We start from the raw sequence: 23,243 nt of genomic DNA, 5'->3' as shown, positions 1-23,243 counted from the left end.
AGACAATTTGTAATTCCAACACATAATTGAATTTTTTTATGAATGTGGAAACAATTAATTGCTGGTGTGTCTTATATATAGATAAATAAAATAAAGGCCTTGCAGTTCGATGGTAGAGAGGTGAGGATAAAACCAAATTGAATAATTCCTTAGCACACTCTCCGAAATATATCTTTTAGAATAGCGAGAGACAGGCAACTTTGCGACTGTCTTCCAAACTTAGGAGTCTATTTGCTTCGTCACCGGTGACGTTGCCGAATATTCGAGATTCCGCTGTAATGGGAACATACTATTCGTTGTAACTTCATTAAATATCAAATAATGAGGCAAACGTCAAGTAAAAAAATAATAATTAGTTACAATAGATTATATGAAGGTATACTTATTCTTTCAATCTGACTGATATATCAGTAGTAGTCAGAATTATCATATATTCTGTTAAGCATATTTTTTTGTTATTTCTCAATATCCAGTTATAGGCTTCTTGGACGAGGGTTTCTTGGGCGCGGGTTTCTTAGGCGCGGGTTTCATGGGCGAGGGTTTCCTGGGTTCCGGCGCCATAGTTGCGGGTCCAGGCATCTTCCAGGGTTTGAAATCTGGCTGGGGCAGTTCCTTGCAGTCTACCAGGGGGTTGGTAGCACTTAGAGCTTCCATGACCCTGGGTTGAGCCTGGTCTAGTAGCTCTTCGTTGGCGCAGATTACGCCAGCTAAGGTTGTTTTGCGGATTTCCGTCAATTGCTCTGTAATAATGAGGTTTATTTGAATAATAACGTATATTGAGAGTGACGCAGTACCAATCAGAATACGGTGGGCAATGTTGAGTTATGCCTGAAAAAGGATGGGAGACAAACATGTGTAATTAATTAATCTTTCTTCCGCTAGTTTCTTACCTATAGAAAATCCAATGATTTCATCAGATGTTTCGTACCAGAACCTGTCTCCGACTTTTAACCTGAGGAACTGGTCTGCGATGAGGCAGGTTAGCGTGGGGCCCAGAAGACGTCCCCGGGGCTCCTCGGCCAAAGCGCCGCTGTAGAGATCGATGTCATCTACATTCCTGTAAGGAAATTAAATTAGGCTTAACAAATTGTCTGGGAATTGTTGGATAGAAGCAGGCGTTACTTTAGCAGTGGCGTGCACTTCATACATGCACGAAAGCGCTGCCTAACCTAACAGTTTCATATAACTGGCAACGGAGGCGGATTTTGACATCATATGACATTTCTGTTTGGATCTGTTTGGTGTGGAGGATTATCATTATAATTATTATTGAACTCTTTATTTGTACACCACAACATTAACATACACCTACATGAAATTAAAATAGAAACAAGAAGAAATAAGTAAGACAAGTCGCTTAGTAGCGATCTCTCCTAGGAAAACTTCGAAATTAGGAAAAAAGAAGAGGAGAATAAGCTGCTGGTGTTATTTTGTTTTAAATACATACATGCATACTAATACATAAACTAGTTTACACAAATACATCAAACAAAATATAATTAGAAAATATAAAAATAAACTAATTTATATATATATATATATATATAATAACAACACATAAATATTTAAATACTTTAACATACAATTGATATTTACGTGAGAGTGAATACAATATACTGACATATTAATAGTCAACGAAAATATAATGGGCCTTAACTGCTTTTTAAATATCGCCAGTGATTTGGATCGTCGTATGCTCATTGGAAGCGCATTCCACAATTCTGCAGCTCGTACGCTAAACGAACGCTTGTAAAATGTAGTCTTATGAGAAGGTGTACTCAGCGTCAGCGCACGGCACGCTCGAAAATCAGATTGATCACTAAGAATAGTGAACTTCTCTTTCAAATAAGAGGTTATTTTAGATGAAATAACACATAGTATAAAAGTGAAAGTACATGCATATCCGGGCGACGACGAATAGGAAGCCACTTGAGTTTTGTCGAAATTCGGAAACATGGTCATATTTGCGAATGCCAAATATGAAGCGAATGGAAAGATTTTGAAGACGCTCAAGTATATTAAGCTGATCCTCTGTCAGATTTAGAAAGCTTGCATAGTCGAGAATAGATAGAAGGAGAGTATGAATGAATGCATGAAGGAATGAATATACTTTTATGGCACACCACAAAAATTATATAGACCAAAAGAAAAGTGTAACAACACAACGTATACAATTTGGCGGAGAATGTGTAATGTGTGTGTTGTACAAAGGTTAAAGAAATTATAAAGGACATGGTTCAGATTCTCCTGCTCTCACGTACTTGTAGATCTTGCGGATCCTGCTGTAAGACAGTGGGTCGAAGAGCTGCTGCAGGGCGGGGAAGTCCCGCGGGCGCGGCAGGCCGCAGTGCGCGCGCCAGGCCGGGTAGGCGGGCAGGCCGTGGTCGCGGCCGCGCTGGATGTTGAGCGACACCAGGTCCAGGCCGCACGGCGCCGCGGGGTGCGGCGCGGGGGCGGACGACGCGTTGGCCACTGGCCTTTCGAAAAGATGCTCGCTCAGCTGAAAGACAATTTTTAATAAGTTTCATTGTTGATATGATGATGGTGATACTGCGTTGCTTTGCATAGAGAATAGGTTAAGCCAGGCCCAGTGCGGTTTGGTGGACTCCACACACCTTTCACTTTTTACTTAATCCTTCCATAAAGGGTTGTCAGCAGTGGCGTGCATAAAGTGTACACTTATGTTTTTGTTATTTCTTGTTTTCTCTTTTAATTTTTGCAATGAAGACTTTAGCTATCTATATTTCTATGAGAACATTATGTAGAACTCTCAGGCATGCAGGGTAAACATAATATTGTTTCGTCCTAAGGTTTGTACATTTGGAATAAGAATACCTGATAGCACTCGCAAGCGCGATTATGAACTTTACGTTACAAGTAAAGATAAATAATGCACAACGCATTCTTATAGACACAGAGATTGGGACAACATTAGAGAGTGTAAGGCTGTCCAAACACGCGTCAGTACAATCGACAATATTCTACCTATTAACCATTATATTGGCGTATTAAATAGTAGATGAGAAAGCCGCACGGGATAGATTCTCCAAATCAGCAAGGTTAGTATGGGCTGGATTTTTTACCCGGGGAAACAGACAAAACTTGATCTTCTCCAACAGATATTTTATAATTTAAGACTAATTTTCATAACATATCATGCAATTCCGCAAAGTAACGCCTGCTTCTATCCAATACTTCTCTAACAGTTTTATCAGCACACCAAACATTGGACACGTTATTTTTGCGGTTGGACACGTTAATTTTATTCCTTGCCAGGTAATATAAGTTTTGTCTCCAGTCATGTCAGCTGTGTAAATGCGGAAGGCCTAAGAACAGCCGAAGAACTCACCTCTGAAGTAACATGCGGGTCTACGCTGTGCACGGGGGTGTTCAGGGCCGACTTCACGGCGTACTTGGAGCCCTTCTCTTTGTACAGCTCGTAGGGGTTGAACAGCATCTCGTGTAAATGAGTGTAGCTCACCGTGCCCGTTATCGAGTCAATGTTGTGGATGAGGCCCTGCAACAGATGAATGAATGAAAGAAACTTTATATACACCACAGAAATAAACATTAAAGAAAATGCCCCATAAAAGGTCTCTCCCAACGGAAGCGTTTGTTCATAACCACCACGCTGGGCAGACGGGTTGGTGATCGCAAAAGATGCTTGTAGTACCACAGAGGAATCGTCGAATAGTAGCGTGCCATATTAGGCAACATCTAAACTTAAAAAAAAAAAAAAAAGATGCTGCTGCCTTGAGTCCAGCAATCGGCTGTTAAAGGCTATTGACGTAGCCATAGAATTAAGAACGTACCGAATCCGCATTCAGCCATCAATGTATGCAGTACATTGTGTCTAAAAACAGTGAAAACGCCACGCTCACGTCACACTTTAAATCAATGAACGAATGTTGCTAGCTCAAAAACTTTTTCCCGTTTTCCCATTTTATAGTAAACGCTTAGAACATTACAGGTAAAATAACTCATGCCAACTTCTAAATGGTATAAACTGACGTTTGTTCGAGAAACACTACTAACTTCGAGTAATTTTGGATGCTTCAATATCATAAAAACGTAAATTAAGCGTAGCTTGTGTTATGGGTAGTAAAAAGAAGAAGAAACACTTTATTGCACGTAAACCCACAGGAAAAGAAACATTAAGGAGTATACAGCAAAACTAAGTAGACATGCAAAGGCGGCCTTATTGCTGTAAGCAATCTCTTTACGGGATAGTGCCAAGAGTGTTGTCATATATACATAAATACCAAAAATGTTTATTATCACAAATACATAGATAATTTAAATAAATAAACGTAAATATAAAATATACATCTTATATATATAAAAGAAAGTTGTGTTAGTTACACCATTTATAACTGTAGAACGACTGGACCAATTTTTACGATATTTGATTTTTTGGATCCCTTTTAGACCGGAATAGGATAATAGGTACAAAAATATAAAAATGATCCGCGGTACGAGGTTCGCCGGGACAGCTAGTAGTAGTAATATACATATATAAATATGTAACGTACATAATATAAGAAGACATATTTTATGAATAATATACATAAATACTCGTACTTATAATATACAGATAGATATGGGAATCGAACCCACGGCCTTGGTCTCATTAAGCAGGGTCGCTGCCCACTGAGCCAGTCGGCCGTCATGAGTCGTGTACACGGTTTCGGTATGTTCTTAATTCTGTGGACGTAGCTTATTTACCGGCAGTAGTGTATGAGCGAATCTGAAGGCGGCCGCTGCGAAGTGGTTGGCGATGGACGGGTCCACCGTGGGGTCGTACACGTCGGCGTGGCCGGAATCCACGAGGGTGATGTTCAACGCCCACATCACGTCCTGACCTGGTGGTATCAATTCAAAATTAAGTACAACAAAATACTGTATAACATAGTGTGACTAATACCATGCTTATTTCTGCCTCCAAGAAGCATTGTTGCAATTAAATAAATATACTACGACAATACACACAACGCCATCTAGCCCCAAAGTAAGCGTAGCTTGTGTTATGGGTACTAAGATAACTGATGAAAATTTTTTTTTGTGAATAATATACATAAATACTTAGATTATACATATAAACACCCAGACACTGAAAAACATTCATGCTCATCACACAAACATTTTCCAGTAGTGGGAATCGAACCCACGGCCTTGGGCTCAGAAAGCAGGGTCGCTGCCCACTGCGCCTGTCGCTTGGTGTAAATACAGGTACATGAGGCTTGACACCTACGCTTCAGGTAAACACTGTGGAACAGAGCGGAATATTGCATGACGAATGCGCTCTTAAGTTTTGCTCCGTTTAGAGGCTATAGTTTTCCACTAACCATCCTGGCCATCTGTTTATAGTATAAGTCTTATTATAGTACTCGTATAAAGGACTACGTAATCGATAAAAAAGCTTGGGTGTGAATGATTGCTCTAACCAGGTTGCTCTTATAATAATTTTAAATCGAATCTAGAACTCGAAAGTTAAATTTTATATTTAAACAACTGAGACGTGTATTAGACTTTCATACTCTTAAAACGGTGTACTATGCTTTGGTACAACCTATTTTTTCCTACTGTACAATGGCTTGGAGTGGAGTAGGTTCTTCCATTATACTACGACTGGAACGTGCGCAAAGGTCAATTCTGAAAATTATGTCAGGAAAACCATATTGGTTTAGCACGGAACTATTGTACAGGGATAGTTTGGTACTGACAGTAAGGCAAATTTTTATTCTAAAGATAATTTTACGGAAGCATAAATCATTACCATTCAAAATTCCTAATGCTGAAGAGACACGAAGGAAGAAAAAAGTCTGCTCATTTGAATCATATAGAACAACTCTTGCTGGTAATCAGTACTATATTCTTGGGTCTAAGTTATACAATAAAATAAACAATGGACTCAATATTTATCCACTAAAATTAAGCGTATGTAAAAAAACGGTTAAAGATTACCTTCTTAAAATGTCGTATGTCCAAACTGAGGAACTTCTTAAAACAATTTATCTATAAGGTTTCGCACATAATCACTCACTTTTTTGCATACTTTTACTACACAACCTTCATGCATACATATACATAACACCACTATACACATACTTGCATGTTATAATTATAAGTTTTACTTTTAATGTCAAACATGCACACCTACCATACTACACACATTACTTTGCATACTTTCACTACACATATCTACATATACACAGCACCACTATGAACATACCTGCATGCCATAATTATAAATTTTATTTTAAATGTCCTTTGTTAAAATTTCTCACTATTTGCTCTTTGTGTAATTTTTCCTGTATTATTGAGGAAGGCTGACTACTGAAACACAGTTTATACTAGTTCAGTAGTCAATGAACAATTGGATTGTTTTTACAATTGCACATAGGTATTTTGCGATGTAAAAAAAAAAAAATGACATTGTGAGATGGTGATAACAAAAAAAAACACCCGGTTTGTTGTGGGCTTCTTCTTAGACCAGGATGCGTTTGGAGCCCTCGTAGCTTTAGTGTTAAGTTTATGAATGTGGTTATCGCCATCATAACACTACCGTGTAATTCTTACGTACGCATCAAAAGTGCCACCTATGGGCCTACTTGAATAAAGATATTTTTGACTTTGACTTTGACTTTGTTTGGTCAATCAATTAATACTATAAAGAAATCTTAGCAGCAGATACTCATTAGAAGACCGTACATAACTTTATGCTATATGCATGATCATATCATCGGCAGTGGCAAGATTTCTTATGGAGGGTTGACGTACGGATGTCTTCGACCTAAAAGATTTTTTTTTTATCTGGGAGCAGCCATAAGAAACTCCAATAAGCAGATGTATTGGATAGAAGCAGGCGTTACTTTGCGGAAATCCATGATATGTTATGAAAATTAAGCTTAATTTGCTATACTCCGCGAAAAGCAAGATAATCATTTATAATTTCTTCAATCCCTATACTCCACACCAAACAGATCTTCGGCAATGTACCCTTCGTACAACGTACGTTTCGCTCCGAAACCGGAGCATCCTCAGGAGACGTTGACTTTACAATGAATAATTGTCAACAAGTATTTATTAACAAATATTAATTATTGACGGCCGAGTGGCGCAGTGGGCAGCGACCCTGCTTTCTGAGTCCAAGGCCGTGGGTTCGATTCCCACAACTGGAGAGTGTTTATGTGATGAACATGAATGTTTTTCAGTGTCTGGGTGTTTATCTGTATATTATAAGTATTTATGTGTATTATATTCATAAAAAAAAAAAAAAAAAATAATTATGAGCTATCTCAGAACCCATAACACAAGCTACGCTTACTTTGGGGCTAAGATGGCGATGTGTGTATTGTCGTAGTATATTTATTTATTTATTTTATTTATTTATTTGTTAATAACTCATTCATTTGTTAAGTTGTCTTAACAATTATTACTTGTAAGCAGATGTGTTAAGTGAGGTTTCAGCAGATGTGTGCCCTCCATTGAGAACATCTCCTCTTTAAATACTACTCGTAAGTTAATCAATAACGTTTTCCTTTTCAGTCTATTTTCATAGCTTTGTTATGATATATTACAAGCAAGGTGAGTTATAAGATGAATGAATGGGTGAATGAATCAATGAATAAATAAACCTTCATGGTACACAACCCAGAAAACAAAAAAAAAACAACGTTTATACCTTTCTTTGAGTGGGATAAAGGCAAGAAGACGAATTGGCATGACTTACGCAATACATACTTACCAAGTATGGCGGGCAGGAATTCCGCGTAAGTTATGTGCTGCATCTGAGCACCGACTATCCTACGGGCCTCCTGGAACACCGTCTCGTCATCCCACGTGGGGTTGTGCTTGTTCAAAATGGCCGCCAGCCTGTTGTGCTGCCGCGCCCAGATCAGGTGCATTGTTGTCAGGTGGAGATTCTCGTTAGCTCTGTCGTCACCTACAAAAAATAATAAAAGAAACAACGTGAATAAAAATTTTAATCTATATAGAACGGGAGCGAAGGCCGCTGGCCATTCGGTGTAAGATGCTCGATTCGCTCGGTGCTCTGAGGATGTTAAAAAAACACTGTTTAAAGCTTATTGTTTAAGTTTTAATACTTCGCAGTTATGGATCAGCTGCACCAAAAGATCCTTTAACAGCGTCAGAGTCCGATACAACGACGCGCTCCGCATGTTGTTAAAAAAGGCGAGGTATTGCAGTGCGTCGGGCATGTTTGCCGACGCCGGAGTCCCCTGCTCTGTGCTTCGTAAAATAATTGCGAGTTTCTGGGAAATCGTCGAAAATTCTAATAATAAACTCCTTAGAATCGTCGCTCAGGCATCCCCTGACAACGTATTTTTTAAACATTGGCAATAAGTGCACCAGATTCCAACTATTAAATAATATAAAACTGTTGAATTTTAATTGTAGTTTAATTTATTCTAATTTTAATTTGAGATTTTTATTAATTATTGTTTTTTTTTCATTTTTTTTTAAATCTGAGTGTCTTTTATATTTATTTTATGTTAATCTCTCAATTTTGTATATGGGTCCGCCACCCTTAAATAAAATGTGTTTTTTTAAACTTAAAATGAAACAAACACAAGGCCCGGAAAAACCTGACTTTAAGAGGTATGCTTAATGCAAATTGCGGAGCTTCAGTTTCAATTAAAATGTCATCCTCTGTACTCCAAAGAGACTGACTGACAGAAAGGACTCAATTTTTTTTGGGATTTAGACAATATCCAACTTGTTAAAAAAAATCCGGGAGACAGTACAAAATGCTTTCACACAGTTTGTCCAATCTAGATCCCCAGAGTCCTATATAAATAAGAGAGTCCTGTATAAATATCCAAATTTTCAAGTTTCAAGTACATCCCACGCAGTGGCGTGCATAGAGGGTATGCACAGGGTATGCAGATGATATAAAATGAAGAATATCTTCTGTCCGAGTCATAAAAAACATATGGATAGACATTGTAAGAGTTATTAAAAGCCTACCTTTAAGTATTTATGACTCGTACTGTAGATTTTCTTCATTTTATATCATCTGCATACCCTGTGCATACCCTGTGCATACCCTCTATGCACGCCACTGATCCCACGAAACCACAGCCGCTAGGGAGTTCGTCAAAAATGAGGATGATGATGGGGAAAAAATCCTTCTTTATTGATATAGCTCATAAACCTACCTGATTCAAAGCAGTATCGACCCTTAGCGCTCATCTCGACGGTGTTGCAGCCGTCGTTGGGGTCAGTGGAGGGCGGCAGGAGCTCCCACGGCCCGAGCTTCAGCATTCGAAGCTGTCCGTCCGTGCCCTCGCGCAGCTGGAACGACTTCGTCTCTGAGAAGCTGTACACTGCGGACGCGTCGAGGAAGGCTGTCGCTTGGTTCAGCTGTTCCCGTGGCCCTGATGAAAAAGTAAATTAACCAATTACCGGCCCACTACAGGGCACGGGACTTTTTATTTTTTTTCTACTACTGCTAAGCTCAACTACTACAAATCTTTACTTTTACTACTAAGCTATCATCATCTCAACCAATTGACGTCCACTGCTGGACATAGGTCTTTTGTAGGGAGTTCCACAATGCACGGTCCTGGGCCGCTTGCCTCCAACGGCTCCCAGCTACTCTCCTGATGTCATCTGTCCACCTCGTTTGGGGCCGACCTACGCTGCGTTTACCGGTGCGGGGTCGCCATTCCAGCACCTTAAGACCCCAACGTCCATCGGTTCTCCGAGCTATGTGCCCCGCCCATTGCCACTTCATCTTCGCAACTCGCTGAGCTATGTCGGTAACTCTAGTTCTTCTACGGATCTCCTCATTTCTGATTTGATCACGTAGAGACCTACCTGACCTACCTACTAAGCTATACTACTACTAAACTCTACTAATACTACTAAGCTCTACTACTAAACTGTACTTCTACTGCTAAGCTCTACTACTACAAATCTTTACTTCTACTACTAAGCTTTACTACTACTAAGCTCTACTTATACTACTAAGCTCTACTACTAAACTGTACTTCTACTGCTAAGCTCTACTACTACTACAAAATCCCTACTTCATTACTAAGCTCTAATACTTAGTTTTAAAACAACTATTAAGCTCTATTACTACTTCTAAGCTCTTATTTTACTACTAAGCTCTACTACTACTACTCAGCTCTAATACTACTACTACTAAGCTCTCATACTACTACTACTTAGCTCTGCAACTACTACTAAGCTTTAATTTTACTACTAAGCTCTACTACTACTTAGATACTACATACCGAAATGGCAAGTAGGTGCGGGTGCGGAGCGCACGAACTCCATGCAGGTGAGGTTGTAAGCCTGGTAGTACGGGTCCTCCACGTCCAGCCGCACCGCGAAGCACTCCGGGTGCCGCTCGCTGGCGCTGCAGCACGATATTGAACTGCTGTTCTGGCCTGCGGGCGGACTGCTGTGTTCTTCAAATGGCTCAAAAATGCCTTTTATAATGGTAATCTTCACCAATGGTCCAACCATTGTCGTTATGCAACGTGTAACAGAATTGCGAAATAATATTGAAGGACGCAAAAGTATATTTCGTAAGGATCACCCTGTAAAAATATTAAATCAAAGGAAGCATATTTATTTTAAAACATTCTAAGTGTTAATGACAACCCTATTGAAGTTGAAAGACTGACACGCGCATAGTACGTAATAAAGGGACAGGAGTCACATGATTTTAATTTGGCATGGGATGTTCGAGCTGTATTTGATTTCTTTCAGGTTTTCAGTTTCACAGATAAATCTCAGAGACAGTACCGTACCTCTAAAGTAATGTACCTCTAAAGCCTGTGAAGTTTTATTTCGGGGTTCATTTACACGTTATATATCTCAGACTGCATCATCACTTCTAAAAAAATCATGGCGGTAGTACTTCCCCGGATGAGCTCTGTCACAAAAAGCTCCCCTGCTGACCTTTGCTCAGGGCTGTGGCCGTGATGTCGTGGTCAATGAACTGCCCCCACACCGCCAGCATGACGGTGAACTGCGTGTCGTGAGCGTAGCTCGGTCGGTGGACCGTGACGCTGACGTCACGGGCACTTGGCAAGCTGGCACCATCCACTCCCTCACGAGGCGAGCTGATCCCTGCAATCGGATCACGAGAAGTAAGCAATGACCAAGCATTTCTTCCAAGGTATCAACAACGTGAATTTTAGGTCAAGCTTTTTTTTATACTTTTTATTTGTACACCACATTTGAAAAAAAAAAGAACAGATACTTAATGTACGTAGTAGGATACAAAAGGCGGCCTTATCACTAAGTAGCCACTCTGCCAGGCAACCTTAGAAATAGGTAGGCTAGGTACTAAACTACTAACTTTTTGTGCATTTAATGTGTGAAACTTAACATTTCCTCTTTTTTCCACAAATCCTTTACGGTTCAGGCCGTTACACTTTGGAACGCCCTGCCGTTAGAGATTCGTGAGGCGCAAACGATCGGCATTTTTAAGAAACAAGTGAAGGATCACTACTTGTCTGTATCGGCCGGGCATTGATGGGAATGATCACTGTATTCTTTTTTGTTTATTTCGTTTTCTACATATTTTTGAGGGTTCTTTTATTTTATGATTTTTTTTTTTTTTTTTTAATTTTTTTTTTTTTTTTATTAAGTATTTATAGTAGCGTATTTGTATGTTTATATTTTTGTATATATCTTTAATATGTTATGTTTAGTATATACTATGTTTTATGTTTTTTTTTTATGTTAATTTAGTTTTAAATCCTAATATTTAATTTTGTTTGTTGTACCACCTACTTATTTCTTATAACATTTTCTTGTATGCCTTTGCTTATTGTGCTGTTGTATTTGTATCTCTGTAAATTTTCTCTGTGGTGTACAATAAAAGTGTTTCATTTTACATTCATTCATTCATTTGCTATGCGATTCTTACAAGGAGTCATTTCTTTAGTGTTACAGAACACAAACAATTATTGGACAATGAACATAGAATAAATATGTATAACTCCTACTGAGTCACGGCCATATGGTTTCTGCAGCATATATTTCCCTTTTAAATTGCTAGTGTATTATTTTTTGTAGTAGGTACCTAATAATTGGCAAACCAAACAGATCTGTTTGGTTTGTTAAATGATATAATTTGATACAAAAAGAGTCTAGGTATAACCACAAAAATAGTAGAGCTAATGAATCAACATATTTTGATCTGACTAGCGATAGCTTTGTCATTTTCGGATATTAAGAATTTACCTGCCGGGATAGGCCGTGTTTTTGTATGTCCCTTCTGGCTTTTTCTGTTTTCCTTACTGATAGTGAAAAGTGCGTTTTTTGAGCATTTAATGTGTGACGCTTAACATTTGCTATGCGACTCTTACAAGGACTCAATTGATACTTTCTGTCGCTATAATCTTCCATTTTTCCAGAACCTTACTGGTTCTGGGAACCACAAATAATTAGAGAATGAACGAATAATAAATATGTTTAAATCCTACTGAGTTACGACTATATGGTTTTTGCGGCATAGAGTGCAATGTTAAGTTTTGTTGTAAAATAGTAAAATAACTTTTATGTTTTTGTTGTAGGTAATAATCGACAGACAAAACCGATAACCCCTCTGATGGTTACTATAAAGCCATCCTCTATATACAGAAGCATGTAAGGAACACGTCCGATAAATTACTGCCCTGTGTCCGTCAACCGGAGGCGTAGGTGTAGGGGTGGTATCTAATAACACCGGTAACCACGTCCGGAACTATAAAATGCTGTTTGATGGTAGACCCAAGCACATCATAGTACTTCTCCGGGCGAGCTCTGTCACAGAAAGCTCTACTATAAACTGGTTTTGGGTGAAGATGTAGCCTAAGATGTTAGCTGGCTACCATTATATTATATTACTAGCTGTTGCCCGCGACATCGTCTGAGTTTGATTTTGTTTTTTTATGTGGCATTAAATTTAGTTGTAGTTCTAAAAAAAATTAACTGTCGTATAGTAACATAGTATTCAGTATCGCTAAGCCTAAAATGAAAGGTTTGCTGCTGCTTGCTGAGGAGTTACGTCCTCTATTTCCCAAATTGGTTATAATTTGTCGGAGTTATGGTGTAAAATATTCAAACACTTTCATCCTCTCTCCCAAAGGAACCGAGCTTAATGTCGGAATAAAAAGTATCCTATATCACTTCTAACACTTCCAAGAATATGTGTACAAAGTTTCATGAGGATCGGTTTTGTAGTTTTTGCGTTAAAGCGTAACAAACAAACTTACATTGACATTTATAATATTATTATATAATGTTGCAAAGCAAATAAATGTGTTTTATTTCTCAAAATAAGGAATAAGAAATACCGTCTCCATACGCGGCTGGCAAAACCCTTCTGAAGGGCGTGTTAGAAACGCCCCAGCTGAGAGAGTGGTTCAGATTGTTGCAGGAACCGTCCTGGCTTCTGTACTTGGAGAGCACGCAGGGAGTGGTGGGCGGGCGGCAGTAGGCGGGCTCAGCGAACGAACTGTTGGTTGGTGGGCCGAGGCCTAGTCCACCGCTGGGTTTGGTGAGATCGGTTCTGTAACATATTAGAACAGCATCTCAGAAATTCGGTTAAAAAACGGGAGGTGATTTTTTTTATATTTATTTATTTCCAACTTACGACTAGTTTACAGGATATAAATATATATATTTATTATATATATATATATTTACTATATTCCATCACAGCACGGCTAACTTGGGCAGGAGACAATTATCTTCCCGGGGAAAGGATAAAAAATTATCTCCCACAGCTTTATCAACTCTCAGCACTGGCTCTGAGTGGAAAAATATCCAAATAATATTTATGTATGATTAACAGGGGTAAACTTCTCCTATTCCATGTTCCCGTGCTTTAGCAGTAGGACACTTTAATTACGAGTATATCCACTGTAATTACGTTGGTAATCACCCATGAGACCGGAAGTCCAGTGGCGTGCATAGAGGTTATGCACAGGGTATGCAGATGATATAAAATGAAAAAAATCTCCAGTACGAGTTATAAAAAACTTAAGAAGCATTGTAAGAGATATAAAAAGCCTGTCCGTATTTATAAGTCGTACTGGAGATTATCTTCATTGCAGAACACAGAGATCCTGCTTAACCGCAGAAATTTGTAGTGCGGTCGGTCTAAACCCTGGACGAGGTCTGCCGCAGAAAGATTTACTACTAGTCGTGCCGGGATTGGTATCTAGGGCCTCCCATTTACAAAGCAAGGACAGCAATCTCCGCTGCGCAAGACGTATTTGCGTAATAATAGATCAATGACATTTAATATACGTGATGTTGTTTTGGTATTACTAGTTAAGGCTATTACTGGTGTCAAGTGTCACCGGCGGGCGGCTCTGAAGCCAAACTGGGGCGGATTCGGTTTCGCGGTTAAGTGCTTGTCACACGGAAAACGCGGTCGCCGCGGTTTTTGTGATACAGCGGTATTTGTCATCTGTGCCTTCGTAGAGGGCGTGACCTAGTATTTACGAACGCAGCTAATATGTTAGATATACATTTTAAATGTTCAAAATAAATGTAAAGGCGTGTAATTGTGCAGTTTATCTGTAAAAGAAAAATCGAAAAAGACTAGGTCCTCATTTTTTATTCTACTACAATTCCACTTGACTGCAATCCCACATGGTGGAAAGTAAGGGTGCAGTCTTCGAAAGTAGCGGGCTTACCTGGCAGGGATATGGCAGTTATATTAAATCTATACGGTTAAACTATCGGTAACTTGTAACTGCAGAAGGCGCCCGCCAGTTAAATCATAGAAAAAGGAAAAAATATTACGTTATCTCGTTTGTTTATCTGGTATATCAGACTTTGGACTATAATAGGTACGATACGAGACCATTTTTTTTAAGCTTATAGAAATTATATAATTTACTTTTAACTTTACTCATATTATACAACAAATATAATACATACAGCTACAGTACAATTCAAGACTAATATCATAAAACTGATGAATTTTAAATGTATTTTTGTTGAATGCGCGTTTCCGTATGAAACACGTGCCTATTGCGTTCATTAAGAAGGCTACATAGAATCATGCCACCTGCAGGGCACAGCTATATGTATAGCATTAACCTACCCTAGCGCGCGCGTTTTCCGTCGTTCTCTTGAGAATTTCCGGGGGGTCATAATAGTTTTTGGCTGGGATCGACAATTTCATCATAAGTACTGTTTTAAGTAAGTGACTATAAAATGAACGTAAATTACTTGAATAGTCGTACTTATTATAAAAACATGCCGCAGCGTTTACTAATCAGTCGTAAAGAGCTTTTACTAGAAGGTATAAATTACAGTGGCTATGCTTAACGATCTACTTTAATAACGATATTCCGATTTCATTGTTGTCCAGAGAATATTATGTTGTTTATGTCATCATCATCATATCAACCGAAAGACGTCCACTGCTGGACATAGGTCTTTTGTAGGGAGTTCCAAATTCTGTGCCGCTAGGATCCAGTGGCTACCTGCGACGCGCTTAATGTCATCTTTTTTTTTTTTTTTTTTACGCCATCTGGCCCCAAAGTAAGCGTAGCTTGTGTTATGGGTACTAAGATAGCTGATGAATATTTTTTTTTTTATGAATGAAATACACATAAATACTTATAATACACAGATAAACACCCAGACACTGAAAAACATTCATGTTCATCACACAAACATTTTCCAGTTGTGGGAATCGAACCCACGACCTTGGACTCAGAAAGCAGGGTCGCTGTGCACTGCGCCACTAGGCCGTCAAACCTCTGTCATCTGTCCACCTCGTTGGGGGCGCAACGCTGCGCTTACTAGTGCGGGGCTGACATTCCAGCACCTGGGAACCCCAACGTCCATCCTTTCTCCGAACTATGTGCCCCGCCCATTGCCACATCAGCTTCGCGACTCGTTGAGCTATGTCGGATACTCTGGTTTGATGGTGGTGGTTGGCTGGGATTGTTTAGGTACTACCCGTCTATCATTAAGACTTAACAGTACAGTTGTGTAATGCCACAGTAAATATGCGTAATGCCAAAGTAACTATATAACAGCACTTGCGAATCTACGAAGAAACGTTCGAAACGGCCGGCACACTCACACAGATGCACGCACCGACGAGGCCCTAAAGCTATTGTCGCAGGATTTAAGTCGGGGGTACTAACTTTGGGGCCTCGTCGCGTCGGCACGTGCTTAAAGATAGTAAAGGCTTCGGACAGATCTTGATGGGTTCCGAACATGCGTCCTTAATATCGCAATCTGGTCTAATCATTTAAAATGACAATGTGAGATGGTGATAACAAAAAAAACACCCGGCTAAGTTTGTTGTGGGTTTCTTCTTAGACCAGGGCGCGTTGTGAACCCTCTTAGCTTTAGTTTTAAGTTTACGAATATGGGTATGTGTAAATGTTATCGCCATCATCTCACTACCGTGTAATTCTCATGTTATTTACGCATCTAAAGTGCCACCTATGGGCCTACTTGAATAGATATATTTTTGACTTTGATTTTTGGTTGTATAGTTCAGCATAATATGCAATACATTTTAGGCACATACATAGGTAAAACTGAGACTCGAGTGCCGTCACAGCTAAGACACTAAAGTTATAGAAGCAGTTCAAATATTATATAAAAACTGTAAATTACTTCATACAAATCATATTATCTTGCACTCGATATCAAATGTAAGACGGTATCAAATGTTCCACAGCTCAACGAGTAGTGAAGGTAATGTGGCAAGGAGCCGTGATCGCAGCAGATGGTTCTGAGAATTTATGGACGTTGAGGTTGTAAGTGCTGGAATAGCAACACAGACAACCCTCGTAAGGTTGATAGATGCCAACAAGCGAGTAGGACGCACGGAGTTGGACACAGGCACGAAAAACAGCGGTTTGGAAACCCCTATGAAAGACATGTCCAGCAGTGAACGTCCATTAGAAGAAGAAGAAGAAGAAGAAGAAACACTTTTTTGCACGTAAAAACACAGGAAAAGAAACATTAAGGAGTACACAGTAAACAATGTAGACATGTGAAGGCAGCCTTATTGCTGTAAGCAATCTCTTACAGGCAACCTTTATAGAAAAGACTTAAAGTTGACAGACATTAGTTGACATGATGACGATGATGAATGTCTAAAGAGCGTTATACAATACATAAAAAGCATTCAGTTAATTAATAATAGATACGACTCTCCAATTTCCAAGCTATATATTAAACTCTAATAACAATTTCTGCCTCCAGGCGGGCTGCCTGAAACTGTTATTTGTAACTTTTTGTATATTTAATATTTATATCTCTTGTAAGTATTTTTTTTTGTTTCGTTTTTAATTATTCTTATATAACAGTGTAGATGGGTCATAGTTCCTTAATAAAAAAATATTACTATTATATTATTAATATTACTATTATTATACAGCTGAAGCAATCTCTAACTGTGTTTCCTGCCACGTATAATTTAAGTACCTTCAAGGCTAGAGTGAATAGGCTTTTTCTAGGCAAGCGTGCTCCAACCTAGACCTCATCATTGCTTTCTAACGGGCATGATTGCCGTCAAACGCTATTAAAAAAAAAAAAAAAACAGCTTTATATATATATTTTTATGGTTTTGTTATTTCTTGTTTTTGCTAATTTGTGCAATAAAGACTTTATCGATCTATCTCTTAGCCATTATTGCATAAAGTGCAGTGTGTCGAAAAACTGACAACCCGTCGCTCACGTCTGACTTAACAACCACGGAATGTTGCTAGCTCACAGACTGTTCCTATTTAGTCAAAGTCAAAGTCAAAGTCAAAAATATCTTTATTCAAGTAGGCCCATAGGTGGCACTTTTGATGCGTACATAAGAATTACACGGTGGTGAGATGATGGCGATAACCACATTCGTAAACTTAAAACTAAAGCTACGAGGGTTCCAAACGCGTCATGGTCTAAGAAGAAGCCCACAAAAAACTTAGCCGGGTGTTTTTTTTTGTTATCACCATCACACAATAAATTTAATAATTACTGTTTAAGTTGATTGAAGCGATTAATCGCCAGTTCGAGAAGCACTACTATATACCATTTGGCAGTAATCATTTTAATTCTAATTTTCTAAACGTTTTCCATCAAATGGGGAAAATAAGTCTACTAATCCTATAAACGTTTACAATAAAATAATAAAATGGGGAAAAGTCTGAGAGCTAGCAACATTCAGCGGGTGTGAAGTGAGACGTACGCAGGGCGCTTACAATAAATGGCTGAATGAGGGTTCTGGTTTTTCTTAATTCTAGGCTACCAACACACACTATGTACCGTGTACCTGAATGAAAACCGAAATAATACTACACAGGCTTTAGAGGTTAGTCATTTACTGTGTCTGAGACTTATCTGTCAAACCGAAAACTAATAGTTTTTAGTAAACCTCTGCCATAGCAATCAGATACAGCCCCAACATCACATGCAAAATTAAAATCATGTGTTTCCTGTCACTTTATTAGGTAAGCGTAGGTAGGTACTATGCGCGTGTCGGTCATTTATCTACAATAGGGTTGTCATAAGTAAACACACAGAATATTTTCAATTCCTTAGGAAAAATAAATATGTTTCTTTTGATTCAATATTTTTATAGGGTGATTCCTTATGGAATTTACATATGCGTACTTCAATATTATTTCGTAATTCTGTTACATGTTGTATAGAGTAGATATACTCAACTCTTGAGCCCCCCTACCTTCGAAGGGGGAGTCCACAGAAACCGTATTGCCTTGTTTTTGTTGTTGCGTTTGCCTGTAATGGAGGCCACTATTGGGATTAAGATTTCATTTGTGTGTGTGTCGTAGGTGAGTCATAATAGAAAACTGTATGGTTAACCTTTAAAAATACATAACAACCGTGTTATTGAATACATTTATGCCGATAAAGGTAGTCAATAACACAGTTGTTTTGTAGTTTGAGATATGTAAACTTTATGCCGACCTCGATAGGTAATCCCAAAATATCTTTTGAGTCAAAAATAGCCCGTAAGTGGCTGGGCCGGGCCATAACCGGTGCTAAAAGTAAAACCTCTTAATAACAAGTTATGCAATTGAAGTGTGCGTACGTTTTTCGGACTCTTAAATTAACTTTAGGACCCTGATTCTGCACGAACTTATCTTTGGCAAAAATTAAAAAGATATAAATGGAACACCTATTTGAAAAACTGTATGATAATATAGTAACTTCATCATTTTACCGGCCAACATTCATTAAACTAATTATCGGTCAGTCCACGGCAGGGTGATTACGTACGTGTACGTATATCTTGGAATCTTTTCTGTCAAACGTCACTTTTGTATTTTTTTTTGTATTAGATATGTAATCACCCTGATTTAAAAGGGTGGGTAGTCCACGGTGGCCAAGTGTGGATTGGTAGACTTCACACCCCTCACTACCGTTAAATTAACTGATATACAGTTACCTAAAATATGAACTCCCCCCCCCCCCCCAAAGGGCTAAAATCTTAACCAAGGCACGACTTTTTATCAGCTAGTATGGGTTAATTCTCGGGACTGCTGCGCTTTCTTTAGCCGAGAAATAGGCTCACAAGTAGGTGGACTTCACTAGAAATTTCTGAGTCTACTTTTTACCGCTAGGGTCGATAGCGATGGAACTTTTTTATAATGGTGGAAAGAGGACTTTGCAAGAAGTTTTAGCTATTTTTCTAGTTTTAATTATATCTATTTTTAAAAATAAAAACTCAGTATTGGCAACTTAAGGGGTGGAGGTAAATTACCTAACCCTTACCACTGTGGGAGGACCCCATGCCCTGTAGTGGGCGGTAATGAGTTTATATGATGATGAATGTAAGTGCAACCCAGACTTTGGTCATCACGTGGTCTAAGCTTCCGATGGGTGAGACATTTAAAACCAATGATAATGATGTGAAATCCCTCTACCGATCATAGCATTCTAGAATTTTCCATTTAAATAAATCTTTAGAAGCGGTGATAGCCCAGTGGGAAAAACTCCAACTTCACTTTCGGGAGGCCGAGTTCAAATCCCAGCACGCACCTCTAACTTGTCTAAGTTATGTGCGTTTTAGGTAATTAAAATATCACTTGCTTCAACGGTGAAGGAAAACATCATGAGGAAACTTGTATACCTGAGAGCTCTCCATAATGCTCAAAGGTGTGTGGAGTCCACCAATCCGCACTGGGCAAGCGTGGTGGACGGCCTTAACCCTTACTCAATGTGAGAGGAGACCCGTGTAGTGTAGTGAGCCGGTCATGGGATGATATGATAATGTTGATAAGATAGCATTTTTACAAATTCTATTGTAGTGTGATTATGCATAATAATACATTCGTATATTCTGTTTTTTCATCGCGCGATAAAAACTAAAATTCAACTTACTTACCCATTTAATAATGCCCTAGTAGCTTCTTCTGCAGCAAAAGCCGTTTCAGCCAATGGCTTCACGTTTGAAGACGTTGCTGCCGCTCTCTGCGCCCGGGACGCTGGGGAATCAGCGTCCAACGGTGTCAGATCCCTTTCTCTAAGCCGTCTCTTCTTGAGCGCATCTTTGCCTTTGACCACAGCTGCTGCTATGGCTTGTGATGTCAGATTTGAAACTGCCCATGATGGCGAGGATTGAGCTGGAATAAAAACGAATACGATAAATTAATAATTATTGTGAATAATTGTTTATTGTTCAATAAAACATAGGTACGGGTTACATTACATCTGCACAATAGGTATAACTCATATTATTCTTATAATTGACTTGGATATACAGAAATCAACTGTCCCTTAGCTAGATATAAACCTGTCTTTCAGAAGGGGTATAAAGCAAACTCGATACTTTTAGATTTGATTTTTACAGTTGTCCATTAAGTTTGATTTACCCAAAAAAAAAACATATAAAAACTACATCATATTTCTAAGGGCCCTGATTAAGCGAAAACAAAAAATAGGAAATTTCATCTTACTACATTCCTATTACGCGCAATTTAATATTGTCTTGTGTCACCACACTCGAGGTTTCGAACATGGCGACAGTTCTCTCCTTATAATATGGCTCGTTTAAACCAAAAATATAAAATTTTGAATTTTGTAAGGCTGGAAAGTGTAATTGAAGTTATATCACATATTTATATGTAGGTCCTATATTTATAGAAGATAACGATTTGTGTCAGTGCGTGTGTGTATGAGTACGCGCGTCTGTAGGCGTCTGCGTATGTGTATGTGTGTTTCCTATTTTAGAATTTAAATTATCGGGACTAAAGATATCTGTTTGAATAAAATCTTTGGCAATTGACTCTCTACTTGTCTTACTTTTCGCGCCGATAATTCTTAATAATTATTCATTGTAAAGTTAATATCTCTTGAGGAAGCGGTGACGGTGCGAAACGTGCGTGGAGGGTACATTGCCGAAGATGTGTTTAGTGTGTGGAGTATAAAGATTGAAGAAATTATAAATCCCACCACAGATTCTACTTTTCTACGCGTAGTACCTAAATTAAGTACAACTTTTATAGTATTTTTCATGGAATTCCGCAAAATAACGCCTGCTTCTATCCAATATCCAAACTTAAAATATAACCTAAGCTATGAATTAAACATTTCCATAGAAAGGGAAAATAGTATATAATATATACTTTCCATAAGACATTGTTGTCACGTGTAATGCTTATGTAGAATAAAGAGATTAGTTGGTGACACTAATGAATATACGTTGTGGTGATCTCCAATGTCCTTATCAATGTTCTGTCCATTCTACTAGAACAACAAGCCAGTGCAAAAAGAATTGATGTGTTAAAGCATATTGTTATATGTTTCTAGAATAATTATGTAGATATAGGCGATAGGCTTTTCAGTAATATCCAATGAAACAGATTATTGTGCACAGAACAAAGAAACAGCTGAAGTTTTGCACACAAGAACAAAACAGAAATAAATAAAAGAAAAGAAAGGTACAAGTCATTTGACGGCCGATTGGCGCAGTTTGCAGCGTTGCCCTGCTTTCTGAGCCCAAGGCCGTGGGTTCGATTCCCTCTACTGGAAAATTTTTGTGTGATGAGCATGAATGTTTTTTAGTTTCTGGGTGTTTATATGTATATGTATTCTAAGTATTTATGTACAGAATTCATAAAAAAAATATTCATCAGTCATCTTAGTACCCATAACACAAGCTAGCTACTTTGGGGCTAGTTAGCGATGTGTGTATTTCCGTAGTTTATTTATTTACTTATTCATATTCGTGTAACAAAGGCGGCCTTATCACTTATAGTGATTTGTTTAAGGCAACCATTATGAGGATTCACATTTGAATCCTTATAGCGGTGCACAAAGCTCTAAGAATATACATGCATATTCATAATTAGAAAAACAGTACATATATAAAATAAAGAAATATAAACTAATACATGTTTCCCTACGGTATAATAAATAATATTAAAACTATATAAAATAATGTTAACGGTACACAAAGTAACAGTTTTTAATTTTTTATTCAATAATTCAATAAGATTTTGTTTAGATGAAGGTGCTGGAATACCACACCGGTAAACGCAGCGTAGGTAGCTTACTTTGCTTTCCCCAAGGCATCACTCACGAAAAAAGACAATCGTGGGATTGATAAAAGTATTCGGAAGGCAAAAATAGTAAAAGAATAAAACATTACTGTGTTAAACCACTGTTAAGACGCTTAAGACTCACCGTCTAAAGGCCAAGTTTTGTTAAACAGTGGAAGCAGGTCATCATTAAGGCCCAGCCTGAGGAGTGTGAGGTTCCCTGGAACGGTTGCGTCGGCGTCGTCGGCGTCGTCGGCATTGTGGCTTAGGTTGTACGACACCATGATTAGCAGCGATATGGAGAGCACCACGCTGCTAGACCAAAGTTTACAGAGTTGGATTTGAAGAACATAACTATGTTATTAGTTTGTTTATTTACATATATACTTATTGGGAACAAATACGAAAATTAATAAAAATGATTTGTCAAGTGCATAACTAACTATTCAATTTAAGGATTATGATAGAAAGTAGCTAGTTTCGATTCAGTGGGAATATCGGGATAAAAAGTTTCATAATCGGTATAATATGATGAGAATGTAATCAACTTTTACTACCGGATTTTAATAAATTTTGGAACACAAAAGCTGTATATAAATATATATATATTACATAACTGTATTAATATATTCGACTAACCAAATTGGTATATTGGTCGGTTGCCATTGCCTCGTTGTTATGTCGGCAGGGTGCACTACGGGCAAGTGAGGTTAGCAATTTGTGAGGCTGACTAAGTCC

The 23,243-nt window shown here is 38.4% G+C and overlaps 1 protein-coding gene across 1 annotated transcript in view; it reads right to left on the bottom strand.

Moving 5' to 3' along the window:
* Positions 1–200: 200 nt before the first annotated feature.
* The window catches only part of LOC120635132 (peroxidase), a 28,434-nt gene continuing 5,391 nt past the window's right edge, over positions 201–23,243 (bottom strand). Inside the window, exons 3-14 of the mRNA XM_039906067.1 lie at positions 22,651–22,817; positions 20,351–20,588; positions 13,323–13,537; positions 10,936–11,106; positions 10,263–10,418; positions 9,180–9,398; positions 7,748–7,945; positions 4,726–4,862; positions 3,350–3,517; positions 2,262–2,500; positions 891–1,057; positions 201–740 (exon numbers count right to left, since the gene is read on the bottom strand). Coding sequence (XP_039762001.1) covers positions 463–740; positions 891–1,057; positions 2,262–2,500; positions 3,350–3,517; positions 4,726–4,862; positions 7,748–7,945; positions 9,180–9,398; positions 10,263–10,418; positions 10,936–11,106; positions 13,323–13,537; positions 20,351–20,588; positions 22,651–22,817 — 2,353 coding nt within the window. The 3' untranslated portion in view covers positions 201–462. The remainder of the gene's footprint in view (positions 741–890; positions 1,058–2,261; positions 2,501–3,349; positions 3,518–4,725; positions 4,863–7,747; positions 7,946–9,179; positions 9,399–10,262; positions 10,419–10,935; positions 11,107–13,322; positions 13,538–20,350; positions 20,589–22,650; positions 22,818–23,243) is intronic.

This window comes from Pararge aegeria, chromosome 2 (genome assembly GCF_905163445.1).
Source record: "Pararge aegeria chromosome 2, ilParAegt1.1, whole genome shotgun sequence".
In the NCBI taxonomy this organism is placed as follows: domain Eukaryota; kingdom Metazoa; phylum Arthropoda; class Insecta; order Lepidoptera; family Nymphalidae; genus Pararge; species Pararge aegeria.
Note: the sequence above shows the minus strand (reverse complement) of the source record. Positions and strands in the feature narration are given on the sequence as shown.